General features: G+C 29.8%; 1 protein-coding gene across 2 annotated transcripts in view; it reads right to left on the bottom strand.

Annotated features, from left to right (window-relative positions):
• The window catches only part of LOC107449764 (nephrin), a 236,626-nt gene that overhangs the window by 35,872 nt on the left and 180,583 nt on the right, over positions 1–20,171 (bottom strand). For both annotated transcript variants that reach the window (XM_043038973.3, XM_087152286.1), the window contains exons 5-10: positions 18,107–18,259; positions 10,447–10,614; positions 6,693–6,983; positions 4,221–4,432; positions 2,291–2,378; positions 1,104–1,240 (exon numbers count right to left, since the gene is read on the bottom strand). In XM_043038973.3, coding sequence (XP_042894907.2) covers positions 1,104–1,240; positions 2,291–2,378; positions 4,221–4,432; positions 6,693–6,983; positions 10,447–10,614; positions 18,107–18,259 — 1,049 coding nt within the window. The remainder of the gene's footprint in view (positions 1–1,103; positions 1,241–2,290; positions 2,379–4,220; positions 4,433–6,692; positions 6,984–10,446; positions 10,615–18,106; positions 18,260–20,171) is intronic.

Below are 20,171 nucleotides of genomic sequence, written 5' to 3'. Positions count from 1 at the left end.
TTAACATAATTTTTTTTTTCTTTTAAATTTCAATGTAACAAAAATAAGTCAGTATGTATATTAAAAAATGTGTGCTTGTGGACGTGTACTAGTCTGCGCTTCTGCGTGAGTTTGTTCTTTTTATTACATTCGAATCGTTTTTGTTTTTGTCCTGAAATTTAAAGAGGGTGAAAGAATACATTTTGGGCTCAATTCTTAGAAACCATTAAAAATTTTCAATTGGGAGGCTAGAAAAAGGATATTTGTAATATGTTTCTCAGTACGCATTGTTACAAATTAAATAGCTAACTATTTTTTTCTTTTTCTTTTCAGTCCTTTAAAAGATAACTCTTACAGTATTTATAAACATACGAACTCATTTAGTAGAACTTAGTTTTATTGGAAATCTTGCTCTAGTATATTAAAAAGAAGACTGGCCAGTTTTTATTTAGGTTAGGGCAGGAAAAAAGTAAATATATCATGCAAAAGCATTGTTTTTGATGTTTTGAATACAGTTTATTTTCATGAAATGAACTTTCAAGAACATGTTTTGTTTAATCTAATAACGTGAAGTCACCAAGAAGGGCAACAAACAATAAAAAAAAGAAGCATAACTGTTTTAGCATTTTTTTCATTTCGTATGAAGAGCAAACATTTTGCAAACATACTAAAAATCACAACAAATGAAATAAAAAGTAGTTTGAATTAAAAATTGTTTTTGTTTCTTTAAAAGAATTTTATTTTTAAAGATCATCACTTCAAGCATTTTTCCCGAATAAAATCTCAAAAAATAGAAACTCCAATTGCAAAATCCGATACTTTTCCGTTGGCTGGTTAGGAGGAAGCGAGAATTTTTTTTTTTGTTAAGAAAAAATTAGGAAAAAGGGAAAAAATAAATGAAAAAGAAAATTTAATTAATTTCTTTACAAACTTCTTAACTTCTTGCAACACTTTATTTATTTTTTGGAGAGTGAGGCAGCCATTTTGCTTTGTGTAAAAAAATCAAAACAAAAAAATAAAATTACTCTCTCTCAGTTAACAGAACAGAACCCAAAATTGAATGTATATAATAGTTTTATGCTAAGAGCATGGAAAAATGAAATTGATTCAGGTTACAAATTTACCTCTTTGTCATTTTTGAACCATTTTAGTGTGGCCTTAGGGTTTCCGCCTTCTGAAGTACAGCTGAATTTCTGTAATTCACCTGCTTTTATTGATTTTGCTTCCTCATAACCACTGATTGTTGGAGATGATGGGGGATCTATGAAAAGATTTATTACATAAAAAAAGTCTTCGTAGTTAAATCAAAATAAATACCATTCAGAAGAAAAAAACTCAAGATATTTTAATAAATACAAGAGTACACCATCGCCAACTCGCTTCTGCTCACAAACTCTCAATCACTATCTTATATGGTTAGCCTTTTATATTATATTTTTTGAAAAAAAATATGCATGCAAATTACATGGGATGTAGTAAAGGCCATACTAAAGGGGGAAGGGGATCGAAAAGACATGAGCCACGAGATTTTTGAGGTTCTGACGAAAATTCTTTACAAAAATATAGTGTCTATTATTGTTTTTTTTATTCAAAAGAAAATTGCTTAGTTTTTTTTATACTGCTACAAAATCTATAATCTGTAGGGTCTTCAAAAATTCTAAAAAATATTAAAACAGCATTTTTTTTTGTGCTTTCATGATAGGGCCAACAATAAATTTTGTCCTTGGGCACCTGAACCCTATATTCCGTTTTGGATTCGCTATACTGCAGCTTTCATGGGCCGAGCATCAAGGGAAAGATTCGAAACTTGTAGAACCCGGTTTTTCTTCCAGAGCAGAGGTTACTGAAACGTAGCAGAATAGTGCTACTTATCGGACTAAATCCTTATTGTTTGTTAGGGTATCAATCTTTTAGTAAACATATAACAAGCTGGAAAAAAATTAGTTTTATAACTGTAATGACTAATAAATAAGAATAGCTTAGAAGCAAGTGAACATTACAGAGTTGACTCACATAGTTAAACAAACTTAACTGCTCTGACGCCGTGAATTATTTAATAACTACACGCCAATATGGCAAGCCCTTCTTCTCGACGCACTCAGTTATTCTGAGTTAGTCCGCTAGAAAACAGAACTGATTTCGTCGCAATATATACTCCTCAATAGGTTTTATTTGTTTAATTCTTAGAGAATAATAATATTTTTTTCCATATAATCATGATGATTTTCTCCTTTTCAACTGCTTTTTCACTGGTTTAAGATGTAGGATTGCAAAACTCAGCAAATAGAGATTGAAAATTGCATTTACTTACGAACGACTGCAACATTTGATGTTTGCACAATTGTTTCACCTAAAGCTTCACTGACAGCGTAACAAGAGAACGTCTTAGTATCCGGGTCCTGAAAACAAATGTATTTGTAAGAAAAAGTCATTAAAATATTACCAGGAAAAAAGATAAAATTGCGCCAGGTGATTTAATAAATAGTTTCACTAGGGTAAAAAAGAAACTTTTGAAATGCATCAATAAATACATAATGATGAAACTATGCTTACAAATCAATGGTTAAACTTTATTTATTAATAATGACTAAATTTTACATATTGTTTACCGTATGATTAAAATAGTGCAGTATCAATTTAGACACTTCCACCTGTGATGGCATTATATAATTGAATCTTTTCAAACGATAAGGAGGAAAATGTTATTCATTTTATTAGCTTGAGAGTTTCACTCTCAACTGACTGCTTCTCGCTACTTCCCCCCTCCAATCATTATTACTCTATCTTGGTGCAGTACCAATTTAGATACTTCCCATTTGAGGCGGTGTCGTAGAATATACCTGTTTTAAACGGCGAGAGAGAAAATGTTATCTATTTTAATAGCTATAAGGCTGCACTCCTAAGTTGCTGATGCTAGCCAACCACAATCTTTTTCACGCAATCAAATATCGTTCGTTTCTCAAACTAAGAGTGCTTTCTCACTAACAGATTAGTTCTACTTAAAATATGTCTCAGCGTTTGCCATCATAATTAATTGCAGAAACTGCATTAAGACAGAAATATTTGCAGAAAGCACATTTTTTACTGCAGTTGATAATTCATTATCCATCTTTAGAGTTAATCTAAAAATTACTCATTTCAAATGCTAAGAGGGAAAAGGCTATTGTTTTTATCCCACTTTGAGCGATAGCTTTTGAGTTCACCTTTTTTGATGTATAAAATAATATTTCTAAGTTTATAATCAAAATGAATAGATAATTAACAGTGTCATTCAATGAATCAATTTTTTTATGAAACACAAGTTTAATTTTAAAAGGCTTGTTTATTTATTATTATTATACAAAATCGATAGTTTTTCTCACATTTGATTCACAGTAACTCGAATTTCATAAGACGAAAGAAATATTTTGACTTATGGAAACTTCGACTCACTAGTTTACACACAGTTTTTGCTTTTTAGTGTACAATAAATTTGGATACTGTTGTAATTATATATACATATTATTGATAAGTTTATGAAAAATAAACTATTTCGATTTATCAGGTCTTGTTCAAATTATGATAAACATAATGGGAGGGGATTTCGAAATAGATTTTCTCACAATATGATTAGAAAATCTTTTTTGAAATCTCTCTGTTCTGTCCGATCTCATTAAGTTTCGATCATAATCCGTTTCTATCACAATATGTTTCGAAATCTTATTGCTCCTTCGAAAGGAAGAGCAAGAAGATTTCACTTCGTTGGTGATAAGATAGGCATTCTTTTAGCTTTCAGGAACAATCCATTTTGCTTGATAAAAAAAAGAGTTATCAGAAATAAATTTCAATTAATTAATATAAATTAATGTGAAAATACAAATAGAGGGGTGGGACCAGTTAGAAACAATTGACTTAATAGAATATTTGAATTACAGTTCTTTGAATTATGATGCATCGACTCCATTACCATATCCAATTATGGTACTTTTTAAAAAGACATTAATGTAGGGGATATTAGTCAAAACCGATATTCCATTGGATTCGATGATCACGACATTTATGTGAGCCGTGATCGTGCAGTTTTTTCTGCCGAGCATGATCTTCAAACTGACTACCATGAATGTAAGTTTGATTTACCACAAGATAAAACAACTATAAAAACTAAATTACTGAGCGACCACTTTTATTTTGTTGAATTGTAAAAACTATCTAATACTTTTGAAACTATAAATAGTATCTAAAATATATTACAGGAGATTTACCTGCCTGGACACAGAAACAGTGACGTTGGAACTGGTTACCCAACCACCAGACGTATCTTCTGTGACTGCTTGAGTGGACATCATGGGTCGACCGTCCACTACCCAGGACACTTCGACGGGTGGATTACTAGAACCTGTTGTGCAGGACAAGGTTATAGATTCGCCAATTTTCACTTCTTTTGGCCCTTTAATTGTTACTTTGGAAGGTGCAACTGCAAGAAAAGTTGCAAAAAACACCAAATTTGTACAAATAAAAATTTAAAAAAAATATAGATTACTATACGCAGCTGTCATGAAATAAGCGTAGCTAATTGTAGTCAGTTCAAATTTACTAATTACGTTCGCATTTTCTTATATTCTTTTAGCTTCTTTCAGGGCTTTCCCAAAATGTAAGTATTTTTTCTAACTTATTCTTACGCATGAATCTGTGCTCAAATTCGTATTCAATTCAAGGTATCCTTGATATCTTATTTTTAAGTCTAAATTGATGCGAAAACCCGTATTAAGTTCAAGGCTATATTATTCATTTGATATATTATTCTTATATCTGAATAGATGAAAAAACCATATTAAATTCAAGGTGTTTTTGAGATATTATTGTCATGCCTAAAACGATATAAAAAACGTATTTAATTTAAAGCATTTTTTGCTATCATATTCTAATGCCTGAATCGATGTAACAATTCGCATTCAATCGCATTGCAATTTCAGATTTCAAAAATTTAACGTTCCAACGATTATGGCCAAAAGAAAGGACAAAAATCTAACTCACAAACTCACAACAAAAGAATAAAATCAAACATAAATATTAACTGACGTTATATATTACACAAAGAGATTCATTATTGGTGATTTATCAAAAAAAAAGCTTTGCCAACAGTCAAGCCAATTAAGACAACTCAACTACACCACCCAAAATTTAAATTTGAAAAGAAATCATTTTAAAGTATGTGACGGATTATATGTTGACAAATAAAAAAATTATCTGAAAATATAATTTGATATCCGATAGTTGTTGTATGTGGCTTTGAATAAAAAGTCAGCTTTCATAGTTATCGAGAAAAGATTTAAACAAAATAATAATTTTTATAAAGTGATATTAAATTTAGCTAAATATTAGAAGCAAAGAATATACCTAACAACCTACAATGACAGCCCGTGGTAAATTTGAAAGCTAGCACGGAATAAAGACTAAGCAATAAAATTTTAACACACACATCATAAATAAAATGAGCAAAAAAATTGTTTGAATGAGCAATATGAAAACATCTTGTCAACAAAAAATAATTTAATAAATAACGCATTATTTCCACCAGGCCCCACTTTCTCATTTGATTTTTAATTTCACCGGCAGTTATTTATACAGTTAAAGAATATGTAAATTTTGATTTTTCGACAAATGGGATATGATAGATAAAAAGCCTTTTTTATTCCAATTACTTATGTATTGACATAACTTATTTATATGAGCTACAAATACATGTAAGCTTTAAAAGAAAATTCAATTGCAGTCAAAATGACCAATGCTCTCTACGATTTGACAATTTAAAGCAAAATTTAAGTCAGTTACTTAGATTTTTTTTATCTCTTATTTATAAGAGCTACATTATGGATACAAGTGTAAGGTGAAAATTACATTGATGTCAAATTGACCACAAATGCCTACGATTTCACAAATAGATATGGTAGACAAAATGTCTATTTCATCTCAATTACTCAAGATTGTTAAATGCTATCTATAAGAGCTATAAATGAATACAAGTTTTCAGGTGAAAATTTTCATTCCTTTTTTATGCCTCTATTGTCCACTATTCGACAAATGGATAGGATAAAGCCGCGCTGGCTCATGGGAAAGAGCGTCCGCTTTCCAATGAGATGACCTAGGCTCGAATCTCAGTGGTGGCTGGTTGATATAAATACTCCTCCCGGCTTGTACCGACCAAAGTGCTGAAAATGAATGAATGGTAAATGGAACAATAGTTCCCTCGCCCTCGAGCAAATCGTGGTAAATCTTCGTGGTTTTCTTCTCTATGTCACTCAAATGTGGGGTAGTTCCATCAAAGAAGTCGTCTACGAAGGTTAGTTTGTCCCCTTCCATGATTCAGGAGGCAACCCAGCAGACAATTATATTCTGGATTGGGTCAAAGTTAAAAGGCCACAGAGTAGAACATTAATTGTAAACTCAGAATTAGTTTGGCTGTTCAACGCCAGCTATAAAATAAAGAAAAATGGAATGCTTGTTTTGCGTCAATTGCTTATGTATTCTTATATCTTATCTACAAGAGAGTCACAAAGGATTCCACGTTTCAGTTCAAAAATACATTGCGGTCAAAATCGTCATTAGTGTCATTTTAGTCTAAGGCAACTCTTCAGAATGTGCTAGAATTCGAATTTTCTTCTATAATTTAATAGTCTTATTTCTTAAATTTTGCTTAAAATAAGAAATAAACATTATTTATCTTGAATACTTACATAAAACATTAAGGCGCACAGACGCAACAAGGGGTTGTAAAGTGACTACACTGGAAGCTTCACATTTGTAGACAGCCTTGTTATCTTTGGGTCCAACTGTGAATGTGTGGGTGTTTGTGGCTTCTCTTCCACCTGTTGAATAAGTTATATCAACCTGATCGTCATTCCGGAACCAGATCAACTTAGCAGGTGGGTTACCTCCCCTAGAAATGCATGCCAAGTTCAGTTTATCGCCAACTTGTACGATGTCTCCGTCGTGGTAACCTTCAATCTGAGGAGCACCTGGTGGAACTGAAATTGAAAAAAATAGGAATAATTCCAGATTTTTTCTGAAAGGTCCCATTTTGTTACATTATCAACTTATATATTCTTAGGTTCGATCTAGAACCGGGTGATACATCGATATATCACGATATATCGATGCAACGTATGCATCATAAAACCGATATAGTGACTTCCGTTTTTCGCGATGCATTGGAACTATGATTTAAGTCACCGATATTAAAAGACGTTTGCGAAGCAACGATATAACGATTTAGCATGCCAAGATTCATCGCTGAGGTTAACGCTATTACCGCACAATGTTTCGTCCTACGAAGATGTTGCGAATTTTGTCTTCTTAGAAAGACGAGATGTTGAGTGGCTTGGAGCGAATTGAATCAGAAGTCACGGCTTTGTGCGCGAATTGACAACAAAATACTGTACTCAATGCATTCAGTTTACTTTTGTCATTTTTTTTTTCAATAAGGATTTATCAACGTTTCTAGCAGATAATTTTAATTTTGACTCCCGTGGTACAATTCAATAGCGGGATTTCAAATTTAAATAATTTACACTTTGTTATAATGAGTTTTTTTAATATCTTTCAATGCATTCTCTTAATGCAATCCATATACTTATGTATATGGATTTGATGTACTTCTATTTTGAAATCATTAAATCTTTAGTCGTTTTTATTTTTAAAAAAAATTAAGGCAAAACTTATATTTATTTATGCAATATTCTGTCATTAGTCTATCCATGTTAAAAAAGTAACATTTTTTCAAATCATTTATACTTTTTTTATTTAGGTGTGCAATTCTTTTTACTAGTTTTTCTTAACTTTTAAATATTTCTCAATCCATATAAGTTAAATATTTTAAGTGTTAACATAATTTAATCTTCTAAATATTTGTTTTCTTTTAGGTTTGAAAATTTCCTCAATTTTATTCTTATTATTCAGCTATTAGTTAAAACCGCTTTATTATTTTAACTACATAAAAGGTTTAGTGATTTTTTGACGTTTTGAAGGTGACGCTTTTTTAATAATTTAATAATAGTACTATTACTTTTATTATTTTTCTTTCAGTGCTTTTGCAAGTTAAATTGTTTAATAGAAATTTGGAAATAATTTCTTTCACAGAAATTTTATAATATTTTTTTAACGAATAAATCTTACGCTGGCTTTATTTTTAAAAAAATTAAAGCAAATCTTACATTTATTTATTAGTTTATTGCGTATAGAATTCGATTGTTAGTCAATCCCTTTTTATTAATTTAACTAAATAAAGAAAAGCGTAGTGATGTTTCCAGAACACCCTTTTTATTCCAAATAATTTAAAACATTGTTTTAAAATATACAATTACTTCTGTTCGTTTGTGCGCTAATGGAAAATCTACTAAACAGTTTCTGATTTTGAAAGTACCGTACAATCATCTTGTCAAGGTTAAGAAAAGGAAAAAGAAATAAAAAAACAGACCCAGAACTATGTACTTCAAAAAGTCATAGACTATAAATTAAAGATTTCATCAAACTCGTTTTTTACAAGTGGAATTCCTAAAAGGATCCATTTTCAATAAACAAATTATTAATATTAAGTGTTCTATTTTACAGTAAAATAATTTGGGAAGGTTGTTTTCAAGAAGGTTTTGTTAGCAAGAAAGATTTGGGAAAAGTTCCTATTTTAACTTAAAAAAATATGCGAAGGGTCCGTTTTTAGACCCAAATATCTCTTTAAATGCGTTAATAATAGTAGTCACAAACAGGCAGTAATAATAGTGGGAAAATGAAGAACCCCTGTTCAATCAATAACTAATCTAAATGTACTTCAAAAGCTAAACATTCTTGAAAATGCATTAACTAACTTACTATTTGCAGACAATGAAAGTCTTATGCTAAATGAACAGTTAATCTAAATAAATGTAAACCAAAATACCAAAAATTTGAAGAAAAAAAAAAGCATTTACTATTAGGTTAATGACCTTCAGAGAATGATTGATAACCCAGACTACTCTAAAAGTAAGTCAACAAAAATGGAGGAAAAAAAAGTAGGGAAAAACATTAACTTCCTCGTGTTTGTTGATAGTTAAGCTGCTACTGATACAAAACCTGATAAAAACTTTTCTATTTCATTTCCCATCAACTACCCAGTTATATAAAATCTAATCGAACATTCCAGAAGTTCGTCAGCGCTTAATGTATTTTGAATGATTAATGATCGCACGGTGTACTAAGGGTGGCCTGTGTTTCCCCGTCCATTATTTCGCATCAGGCTTCTTTTCTTCATCAGATATTTATTGCGCTGGAATGCCTTGTAAAATCAAACTTGGTGAAGTTGAGTTGTTTGAGATCTGACTTGGAGTTTTTTCTTGAATTTTTCCTCTGCGGGAGTCGTCTGGTCGTGATCGTAATCATGACTTTCTCTAAGTACTCGCAATCATTGGCCCTGGTGATGATTCAATCGATATCGGGGAATGGAATGGGGGATAGATCCATTACAGAATGTTCTATCTTACATTGATTTCTTCTACATGTTTATTTCCTTAGAAATTGAGACTGTAATCTATATGGATCGGATTTTTTTTCCTAGATCATTTCTCAGAAATGACCAGGCTTTAAATAAGTACTAGGGTAAACCAAAAGAGTGTTCATCGATCACAAATATACTTGTACTTGTATAGGAGTACAGATAGCATGGGGATTTTTGTAAATAATGTATTGCTTGTGGACAATGCATTTGACGTGGTTTTCACAAATGTATCGCAATTTTGATAAATTGATTCAAATTGAAACAACATATCAATATTAAATGGTTCAGACAAAATTGTATTGTGACCTAGATTTTTAAAAAAAATATCTGTTACGTATATGCTAATAAAGAATGGAAAACAAATTTATCTTAAATTATTAACGTGGTCAGAGATGCGAGCTCATTTCAGATTGTGTTAAAGATAAATATCTAATGTGGTTAAAGATGCAAATTGTTTTCCAGGAAATGCGGTTGTTAGGGGTATTTATCTCTTTCCTCCCTATGAAATGGTCTAAGCTCGTTCAGAGCAATGTCTGTTTGCTAAAGACTCTGCACCAGATGTACACAGACTACAGTTATGAAATGTTATGCTTTACTGAAAGACGAACAATTAATTAGACTCCTTTCATTGCCGGGCTAACCGTTTGAGATTTTTGAGGTTTTCCTCTACATGTAACGCAATAGTGAGTTAATTCCATCGAAAAGTCTTCCGTGAAGGCTGGTATGTCTGAAATGCTTGTTCAAAGGGCAATATTTAAACGGTCCACATACACTCGAATACTATAAATATAAAATCTGCATATAATAGACTGAAAATCACTATCAATCACCTTTACGTGTTGTTTTTATGATGGAATATCATATATTTAAATATCTCATGATAATCCATTACAAATTTATTTATATAATCTATTTAGGAAAATTTCGTATTGCAATATTTTAAACAAAAATATCTAAATACTCACACAAAACACTTAGAAAGACATTCGTGCGGATAGGTTTGGAAACGGCTTTATGTTCCCCAACACAACTATACATGGCGCCGTTGTCGTCAAGTTTAGGAGATAACGTGATGGAAGTTGTAGTGCTCTTTAAAACTGAATTTGATTCCTCTTCACGCATTGGTGTCACATCTATCAAGAAAAAAGAAGGAAAAAAATGCTTGTGAGCCAGTAAAAAAATGCATGTTTCAAATATATGGTTTCAATATGCAGTAAGTTTTTTTTTCAATGCTGATTTCTTACAGGACAAATGATAAATTGGAAGCATTGTTTTCATCCACGATTTTTTAATACAACTAATAAGCAGTTAAAAAATGGAGGATAATTAACTAGTGTTTATAAACGCTTCGTGTTTGAAAAAATTTTGATAGAGGAATGTTTTAAATGGCATTTTAGTCAATTTAGATATAATTTTATTAAGCATTCCACCATTAGAAACCTGTAAAAGCGATAACAACTTGGCATCTTCCTTTAAGAGCTCATATTCATCGTTGATACAAGAACTTACTTATTACCACGTAGAAGAGTAAATGTTTATTTTAATGGTATGTATATTTATATATATATTTTTTAATAGTATATAGTGTGTATATATATATATATATATATATATATATATATATATATATATATATATATTATATATATATATATATATATATATATATATATATATATATATATATATATATATATATATATATATATATATATATATATATATATATATTTCAGTGGGTCGATAAATGAGTACCAAGCATGTGCTTGGGAGCTAAACACTGGGGGTTCCGCGTTCGGCTGACCACCTGACCGGAACATCTGCTCCTGCACCCCATAGCCCAAGGTCACGAAAACTGAGATGGGCACAGTAGGCCTTGGCCCTCAAGGGCTGTCGCGCCGCTGAGTTTATATATATATATATATATATATAGCACAATAAAAACAAAGAGAAAAACGAAAATAATAAATAAGTTTTATTAACTGCGCATAAGCTGCAAGTAAATAGAACTCATAAAATAAGCTAAAAAATTGAGAAAAAAATAAAAAATAATGACAAGAGAAGAAAATTATTTACAATAATTTTTTTAAAAGTATTTTAAAAACATAATTTTTAATACCTCAAAAAAAAATAAATAAAAAAATATTTAATTAAAATTTGGACAACAAAACTAAGAAAAGATATAATCTCTTCATCAGCTCACACGATTATATCCGCAAGAGGAGTGCTTTCTAATATTGTATTAATATAGCCAGAGCAAAATATATCAATACAACAGTGTGAGGAGCACTCAAAAAAATTTAAACGAAATTGGAACACATTAAGTAAAAAATATATACGGAAAAACAAAGAAATATATCAAGCAAAAAACTGAAAATAAAATATATATATATATATTTAATAGTATATATATTTTTACTTTAAATATTTTACAACGAGATAATTGTATTGTGAGTTTTAAGCAAATGCTTGAGAATTTTCAGTCCCAAATAAAAATTATTTCGCTTTAAAATTGTTACCTTTGAGCTAAGGATACAAAATAGATCTGCCTTTTAATTAATTAATTTTTATTCAGACATTTTAAATTTAAATTTTAATCGAAATATTCACACGGAAAGAAAAAATGAATATTTTCAAGCTATATACAACAGGTAAAAACGAACATATTGTGGTCCTCATGTTATTCACGTATATTATAATCTTACCAAAGGAAGTATTTTTTAAAAATCATTTGGTTAAGAATAGTAGTTAGTTTTTTTTTACTTTATGAACTAAAAACTAAAATTTATGAACTTAATTACATTAAATAATTTTATGAACTAAAACTAAGACTAAAATCATAAGTTTGCATATGGGGCTTTTCAGCTATACTTTTGCTTAAATCATTATTTCATTTCTGGCTTTACTTTCATTAAATGGTGCATTTAAAAATTTATTAAGCATATTTTTTCGATAAAAGTTTTGATCATATTCCCAGTTTGACTTGACAAAAAATCTAAAAATTACTTTTTCAACAATAATTTTGCAAATATTCTTATTATTATAGTTAAATACAGAATTTTATTATAACTTTAAACATTATTCAAGTGATCAAGAGATTCACACATAGTTTTATTCAACAGTGTTCATATTTATCCAACTATAGTTTTACCCACAGTTTCCTTTAACCATAGTTTTACACTTAGTTTTATTCTACCATTATCTTATACATATTTTTATTGAACTATGGTTTTACTTATGATTTTATTCTACATATTTTTATTCAAACAGCATTTTACACATAGTTTCGCTCTACCATATTTATATTAATATTTTTGATCAATCATGGTTTTAAACTATGCTCTCATTCTGCTGTAATTGCATGCATATTATAATTTAATTTTAATTTAACTCATCGCTTCATTCTGCTATATTTTTATACATAATTTTATTCAATCATGGTTTAATTCTGTCATAACCATAAACATACTCTTGTTCACTCACAAAATCAATACAATTTACTAGGTCTATAATGATAACTAAGAGGAAAATAAACAAACTGAAACTTTACTTGTACATTCTGTACTTGTATATTCTTGTATAGTCTAACTTGTATATTCTAAAGAATACTTTCAAACAAAACTGAAAATTTAACAGCTTTATTTAATAATAATTTTAAACACCATAGTTTTCTGTTTGAATTAAATAAACAAAAAATATAGATTACTAAATAAAATTTAATTACGTATTTCCAAATAATTCCCATATATATATATATATATATATATATATATATATATATATATATATATATATATATATATATATATATATATATATATATATATATTTATATATATATTATATATATATATTATTTACTGCCCATAAGCGCTGTAAGTAAATAGAACTCATAAAATAAGTTCAAAATGTAGAGAAACAAGGGAAAAAATTACAGAACGATGAAAAAAGGGGAATAAAAGAAAAATAATTATAAAATAAAAATAACAAAAAACAGGAAAAAAAGAGAAAATTTTTTTAAAAATTTTTAAAAAATAAAAGATATAATATTTTCATCAGCTCACACGATTTTATCCACAAATAATCGTGTGATCGATCCGGATATAATCGTGTGAGCTGATGAAAAGATTATATCTTTTATTTTCCGGATTTTTAAATTTTTTTGTCTTTTTTCGGTTCTTTGTTATTTTTATTTTTATTATTATTTTTCTTTTTTCCTCTTTTTTCATTGTTCTGTAATTTTGGCCTTGTTTTCTCTACATTTTGAACTTATTTTATGAGTTCTGTTTACTTGCAGCGCTTATGCGCAATAAATAAAACTTATTGTTTTTCTTAATTTTCTTCGTGTTCTTTTGTTTTTATTTATTATGATATATATATATATATATATATATATATATATATATATATATGTATATATATATTATCAAAGATTTAATAATACAAATTTTAAAAAAAATCATTTGGGAAATAAAAGTACATTTAAACAATTTTGTTCTAAAAATATGTTATTAAATTTCAAGTTTGATCAAAATGGTGTTTCATTAAATTTTGATCACGGCTTTCACAATCCCAAAACTGCAAATGGACAAAGCATTTCAGCAACCAACAACTCTACAAACATTAATTCATGTACTCGAACGATGGTTATTTCACAGGTACTTCTAAAATCTGTACCAGTACGATTTCAACGCATGAGAGCTTTTCTCTACCCTCCCAATTTATGCTCAGAACATCTGAAATTGGGGAAAGGCCAAATTCTCTAATGGTTCTTGTTCTAGAACGTCTCTTAATAAGTAAGTCACTCATGTAAGGTTGAAGGATTTCTGAGATTTCTCGCTCATCTCACATCAGTGAATTGACAGACATTTTAAGACTCAAGGGCTCTATATGGATGGAGCACTTGAAAATGATGGATCACCTGTTAGGGAAGCTCTTAATTTAGATCAGTTTTGAACTCAAAGATTACTCACTTTCATGAACAAATATTAGTTGGCTTTCATAGGTGAAATACAATATTTATTTACAAAGTTGACTAAAGTTTAGTTTGAAAAGACAATTCTAGACATTATTTCACAGTACAGAAAAAAGTATTCATGTTTACGAACTGAAAACTTCTTATAGCCTATTTTTTTTTTTCAAGAAAATAAGGAAATAAAATTCTTACAAAATTATATTTCGAAGTAGGAAAATTTCTAAATAGTCTATTTCTGCAAAAAAAAAGTGTTTTTAAATTTGACGGACATATTCTTAAAAGTTGTAAATTTTATTTTAATAATTAATGGTAGTTTAATACGAAAACTGCTATATGATGTTGTTACAAATATTCCATTTTACAAATAATATTCAGCAAGCCTACCTGGTTCAAATTAAAACCAGGTCCAAATTACGTAGTTTTTATCTACTATTCTACAGTTTTTCATTACCAAGCAGACAGGCTATTTTCGACTGGATTGCTTAGAACACTTGATGAAACACTCATAAATGGTGCATAACTTATATTACGCTAAAGAAATACTATAAAAAATACTTAGCTAATAGCTAATGTTTGAATTTTGCTCCAGATCTATAGATATTTTTTCTCTTGTGTGGCTCCGTAAATCCAGGCATTACTCTAGCGCTCGAAAAAATAAAGTTTAATAATTTATGTCTTAAGTATTAATTTAAGTAGTATTAAAAATTAGTTATACGTTAATAAATTTTTTTGATTAATTTCGTTTGGTTGTTTTAAGCAATAATCTAAATAGAGTTAAATAGTTAGTTATATGATAGGGATCTTTTTAGAATAATTTTGTGATTGATATTAAAGAAATAAAAACATCACAAAGTAATTATTATTTTTTTTTTCTTTTCTAAAATAGCTAACGAAATTTCAAACATAAACGGTACTATTGTGTCGCATACTTTCATATAAATTAGTAGTGACGGAGCTCTTACTTTTTTAATGTGAGCCGAGATGGCTCGGGGGATAGAACGCTCGCCTACCAATGAGGTGAACCGGGTTCGAATACCAGCTATGGCTGGTTGATACGAATTCCGCATCCGGCTTACACCGATCACAGTGATGACGCGAAATATCACCAGGGCTAGACGGATCTTGGGTTAGAATCCCTTTGTCGTCAGGCTAACCTTATGATGTTCTCGTGGTCTTCCTCACCATGCAACGCAAATGCGAGTTAGTTCCATCAAAAAATCCTAAACGAAGGCAAATTTTTTCCAATGCTTGATCCAGGAGCTCCCTTGTCTTTTGGATTGGGTTCAAAATTACAAAGCTACGTAGTTGAACTTTTAGTAGTCGTAAACCCAAAAATTGGGTCGGCTGTTCAACAACGGTCGTAAAAAAAATGACATAGGTATGCGATACTCAAGTTATGGCTTGAAAGGCACGTGAGGAAGTAGTACAGCACGTAATGGAGCTCTGGGATGAGTTTTCTGCCTTATCATGACGAAGTTGTTAATAGCTACCTATTATGCTAAAATATTCCAAACTCATACTTACTCATACTTTGTGTGATTTAATGGCTGTCGGACATATTTTAAATTATTTTTAAAATTCACTGCATAAATATCTTTTACAACATCTCATACATTTCTTGAAATTACATAAGATTGAAATCTAAGTACTTCTGCGCTGGCAACCGTGAATCGAGGAAAAAAGAACCTTTGTTAAAATTTAGTGTCCAAAACTAATTAAGGTGCTAGAATTGGAAGAGAGTTAAAGGAATTAGAATATTTAAATACAGTTTTGTAGTACATTTGGTTCGGTTAACATTAAAGCTTTTTTTTTATAAGATAATTTTAACAGGGGCCAAGTAGGTCTCCAAAGGGGGCAGTTTTTTTCACAATTGAGTGTGCAAACTTTTTTTCAACTCGCTTCGAAAGTTCTCCAGCTATGGCACAATACGCAAGAAGTAAAATTGACATTAAGGGTAATAAACTTTCGACCGTTCTCTGATCGAAACTATTAGGGCTATATTTCCAAGATGGCAATTACCCTTAAAATATGGGAACACTTCGGCAATTATATCAAATATTGTACTTTTATCATTTAGAAAAAAATCACTGTGCTATTATTGACACCAATAATGCCTAATTTATTTTGATAATAGGTACTACTGGTATTGTGCTAATTGGTACTGCTTTAATAGGTGCCATGTATATTAATATAGGTACAAGGATACCTAATTTAGGTACTGTTGTGGTAGATATTTTAAAGATCCTTGGTCAGAGCTACATCATTCCAAATAGTATTAAAGTTAGTTATTCTTTATTTTGGTGAAATGAACTTCTGAAAATGTGTTCTGCTTTATTCTAATGATATAAAGGCACCAAAAACGCAAGAAAATAGTATGAAATAAATGAAAAAAAAATTTTTTTTCTTAGCTTTGTCTCAGTTTTTGTTTTGAGCATGTTTTTTGTAGTTTTGATTAATACTGGTTTGTTATTTACTTTCTTCTCCTAGTAAGAAGATCGTGTAAGAAGATCAGCTAGTAAAAAAATTAATGTATATTTTTGATTTGTTTGTAATATTAACAAAAGGAAAAAAAATAGTGCGTGGAGTCTCTCCGCGCGGAAGAAGTTAAACTTCGCAACCTGCGACGTTAATTGTAGAAGAATCAGCAGTCGTAGAAGGATCTATTCAACGACTCTTTTTCCTGCACCGCTCGCTTCCGTGCTCTGTAATCACGGTAATATTGTGCATTTTTCCCTCGTGGACCTCTTGAACCAGTGGAAGTGCTTGTGGTTGTCTCATTGTCTCGCCCTGGAAAACGTATTTGTATTAATAATGTATGTGAATGCGTCATAATGTAACTTCAGAAGAGAAAACCTAACCATCAATTGATATTCACAAGAGACGTACCTTGACATAACTTTAAATCCGTCGCATTGTCCGTGGGATTGTTTTCACTCATTTTTTACAATTGTTATCCACTAAATTTGAAAATAAAAAATACTACCCTATTAAATTATATGTGTATCAAAACAAACTTCAAAAATATTTATAGAAAAACAATACTTTTATTATTTTTATGCTAGTGAGAACCAAAACAATATGGAAATGAATGAGGGAAAACTGGATCCTACCACGTGATTTCCCGGCCAATAAAAATGTAGGGTTAAGCGTTTAACGCAACCTTGTTGGAAGTCGCATAAGATATATAACTTCAAAAAAAAATGTATAACGAACATTCAAATTTAAAATTAAGTAATGCCGTTTGTCTTAAAAAAAACATACAATCTTATGACCATTTTCAAAGTTTTAAAAAACTCACAGTTACATTCATTCCTCTGGAAAAATTCATTTTCTTAACGTATAAACATCAATATCTTTTATAATAGAAAGCATTTAAAACCTTCCTACTACAAAACTTTGTGGTCCAATAAACAAACCACAAAAGCTAAATAAAATTTGTTTGAGGTAGATTTCAATAAATGGTAAGAGAGACATAAAAACAAAACTTTAGTTGTTAGTTTAAATTATTTATCTTTACGAGAATTTAGAGAACGGTTTAAAAAAAAGTATTTTGTTATTTCCTCTGCTGTTAAGAAATCGTTGATGTTAAATAAATAATCAACTAAACTCACTGTTATTTTAAGATTCGATTTATTTTTACTTGGATTTACCTTTGGTAATTTCTACGCCATTTCGCATCCATTTTAGTTTGGTTTGTGGTTTGCTATTTTTTGCGAAGCACTGTAAAGATAGTTTTTGATTTTCTCTCATTTCGACCGTGCTGCCATTCTTGTAGCCCCGTATCTCCAGAACTCTTGGTGGAACTGAAATAAAAACAACAAATCAATCTTTTAAATAAAGATAAAACACTATTGTTTCTTGATACTGACTTTTTTACAAAATAAATAATTTATGTTGAGAGAAAGGAGATAATTAAATTAAATAAAACAAAAGGTTCGGCCGTTAATAAACATTAAAATTCAATTTTCCATAGTTACTACTGCTTTTAAGATGCATTTTAGAAATCCTTTTCGACAATTAAATTCTTAAAGTTAATAAAGGAAAATATATTTCAGAAAGGGGAACTACTATTACTTTCTTACTTAAAAGGATGCCATAGCACAAGGGAGAAATCGTTCATGGCAAATTATTTTTCACCTATATAAGGAATTTAACATTTACAGAATTAGAAAAGTGAGTACAGATAAATATTACATTAAAACACGCAGTTTCAAAAGCTGATATTTTCTTTAAAGATATTAGAACGCAAGCAAATTATGGCAGTTTAACTTAGGATTACGCATTGGGAAAATAACCCTGCAACAACTTATTTGTATTTCGATACTTGAAAAGCATTTTTGAGCAACTAAAATTTTATTGCTTATTCCATTTTTGCGTGCATTCACTTTTCTAAAAACTTTAAATTTTAAAATACCAATTCAGGTGAAACAGAATTTGTCATCGAAAGCTTTTCACTCTATATAGGGTACTCTTTACCTCTCAATGGTCTTGGCATAGAAGACCTCGAGCTTATTTTACCAGCAACTCCTGTCCTTGGACAACAGGTATTGCTTTCTAACATCCAGTTATTCCAATCCAATTATTACAACTCATTCAAAATTATTCTTCTGGACATCAGCTTGTACCTCTTCATTTCTTTTTCCTTTGAGGGCCCAGGTAGAGGCGACATTTGTATCTTGTTTGGTACGATATGGATAAATGGTATCTTGATGATTGCCTTTTTGAAATGTTTTCCTCGGCTCTTTTGTTAGGCCAAAAAGTTATTAATATATATCCCATGGGCTCATTTTGAATGGTTTTTATAAATATTTCAGGGACAAAACAAAAAACTCTATCAAATTCCTACGATTACCGCCTGACAACGCAGGGGCAAAAAACGTCATTAATAATTTGGTTTCCTGATATAACTTAGAGGATTTATTATTATTAAAAGAGGATTAGGTAATTAATAAAAACAACTCCAACTTCCTTACAGCAATCAAGCAATTTTTATTCCTTTCAGTTTTTACCTCCTTTACTAATAATTCGCTTAATTTCGAAAGCGATTTCGTTTTTAGCAAATTTAAGTATTTACTTTTGACATTTAATGTACAAATCTTTTTATATTTTTACTTCATTTCTGACAAGGATTCTTGAAATACACGTTAAAAGTGGCAATTTCAAAACAGGTTGAATAATAATTTATGCAATAATATAGATCTCATATAGAATCATGAATTTTAAAGAAACATATACTATACATGATAGAGAATGTCTTTAGAGATTTTATAAATTTATAACAGGAAAATAGTTAGAGTTCAAATATAAACTTTGCTTATATTTTGCAGGGCATCTCAAGTATTTCTTTAGTCTAAAAATCTTCCGATAGATGACTCTGCCGGTAGTAGACCTATAAGCCAGAGAAAAATGATACTCTTTTGTCAGGTTTTCGAATTCAATCAATGACTGAAAACCTCCTTACAATATTTTCGAATCATTCTTCAATAACTTCAATGTATTAACTACATATTAACATTAACTTCACCACTACATATTGTAATCGAAGGATAAAATTCGCATAAAGCAGAACGCATCGGAAAAAATGCTTAAAAACGATTTGCAGCGCCGTCTAACGGAAAATTCTTAAACTATAGACACAAAAATCTCGCGCAAAAAAATTATGACCAGACACAAGAGATAGTTTTTTTATTTATTTAACTTTTGTCCTATAATATT

This window comes from Parasteatoda tepidariorum, chromosome 9 (assembly GCF_982258835.1).
Source record: "Parasteatoda tepidariorum strain Cologne lab strain chromosome 9, Ptep-v5.0, whole genome shotgun sequence".
Taxonomy (NCBI): domain Eukaryota; kingdom Metazoa; phylum Arthropoda; class Arachnida; order Araneae; family Theridiidae; genus Parasteatoda; species Parasteatoda tepidariorum.
Note: the sequence above shows the minus strand (reverse complement) of the source record. Positions and strands in the feature narration are given on the sequence as shown.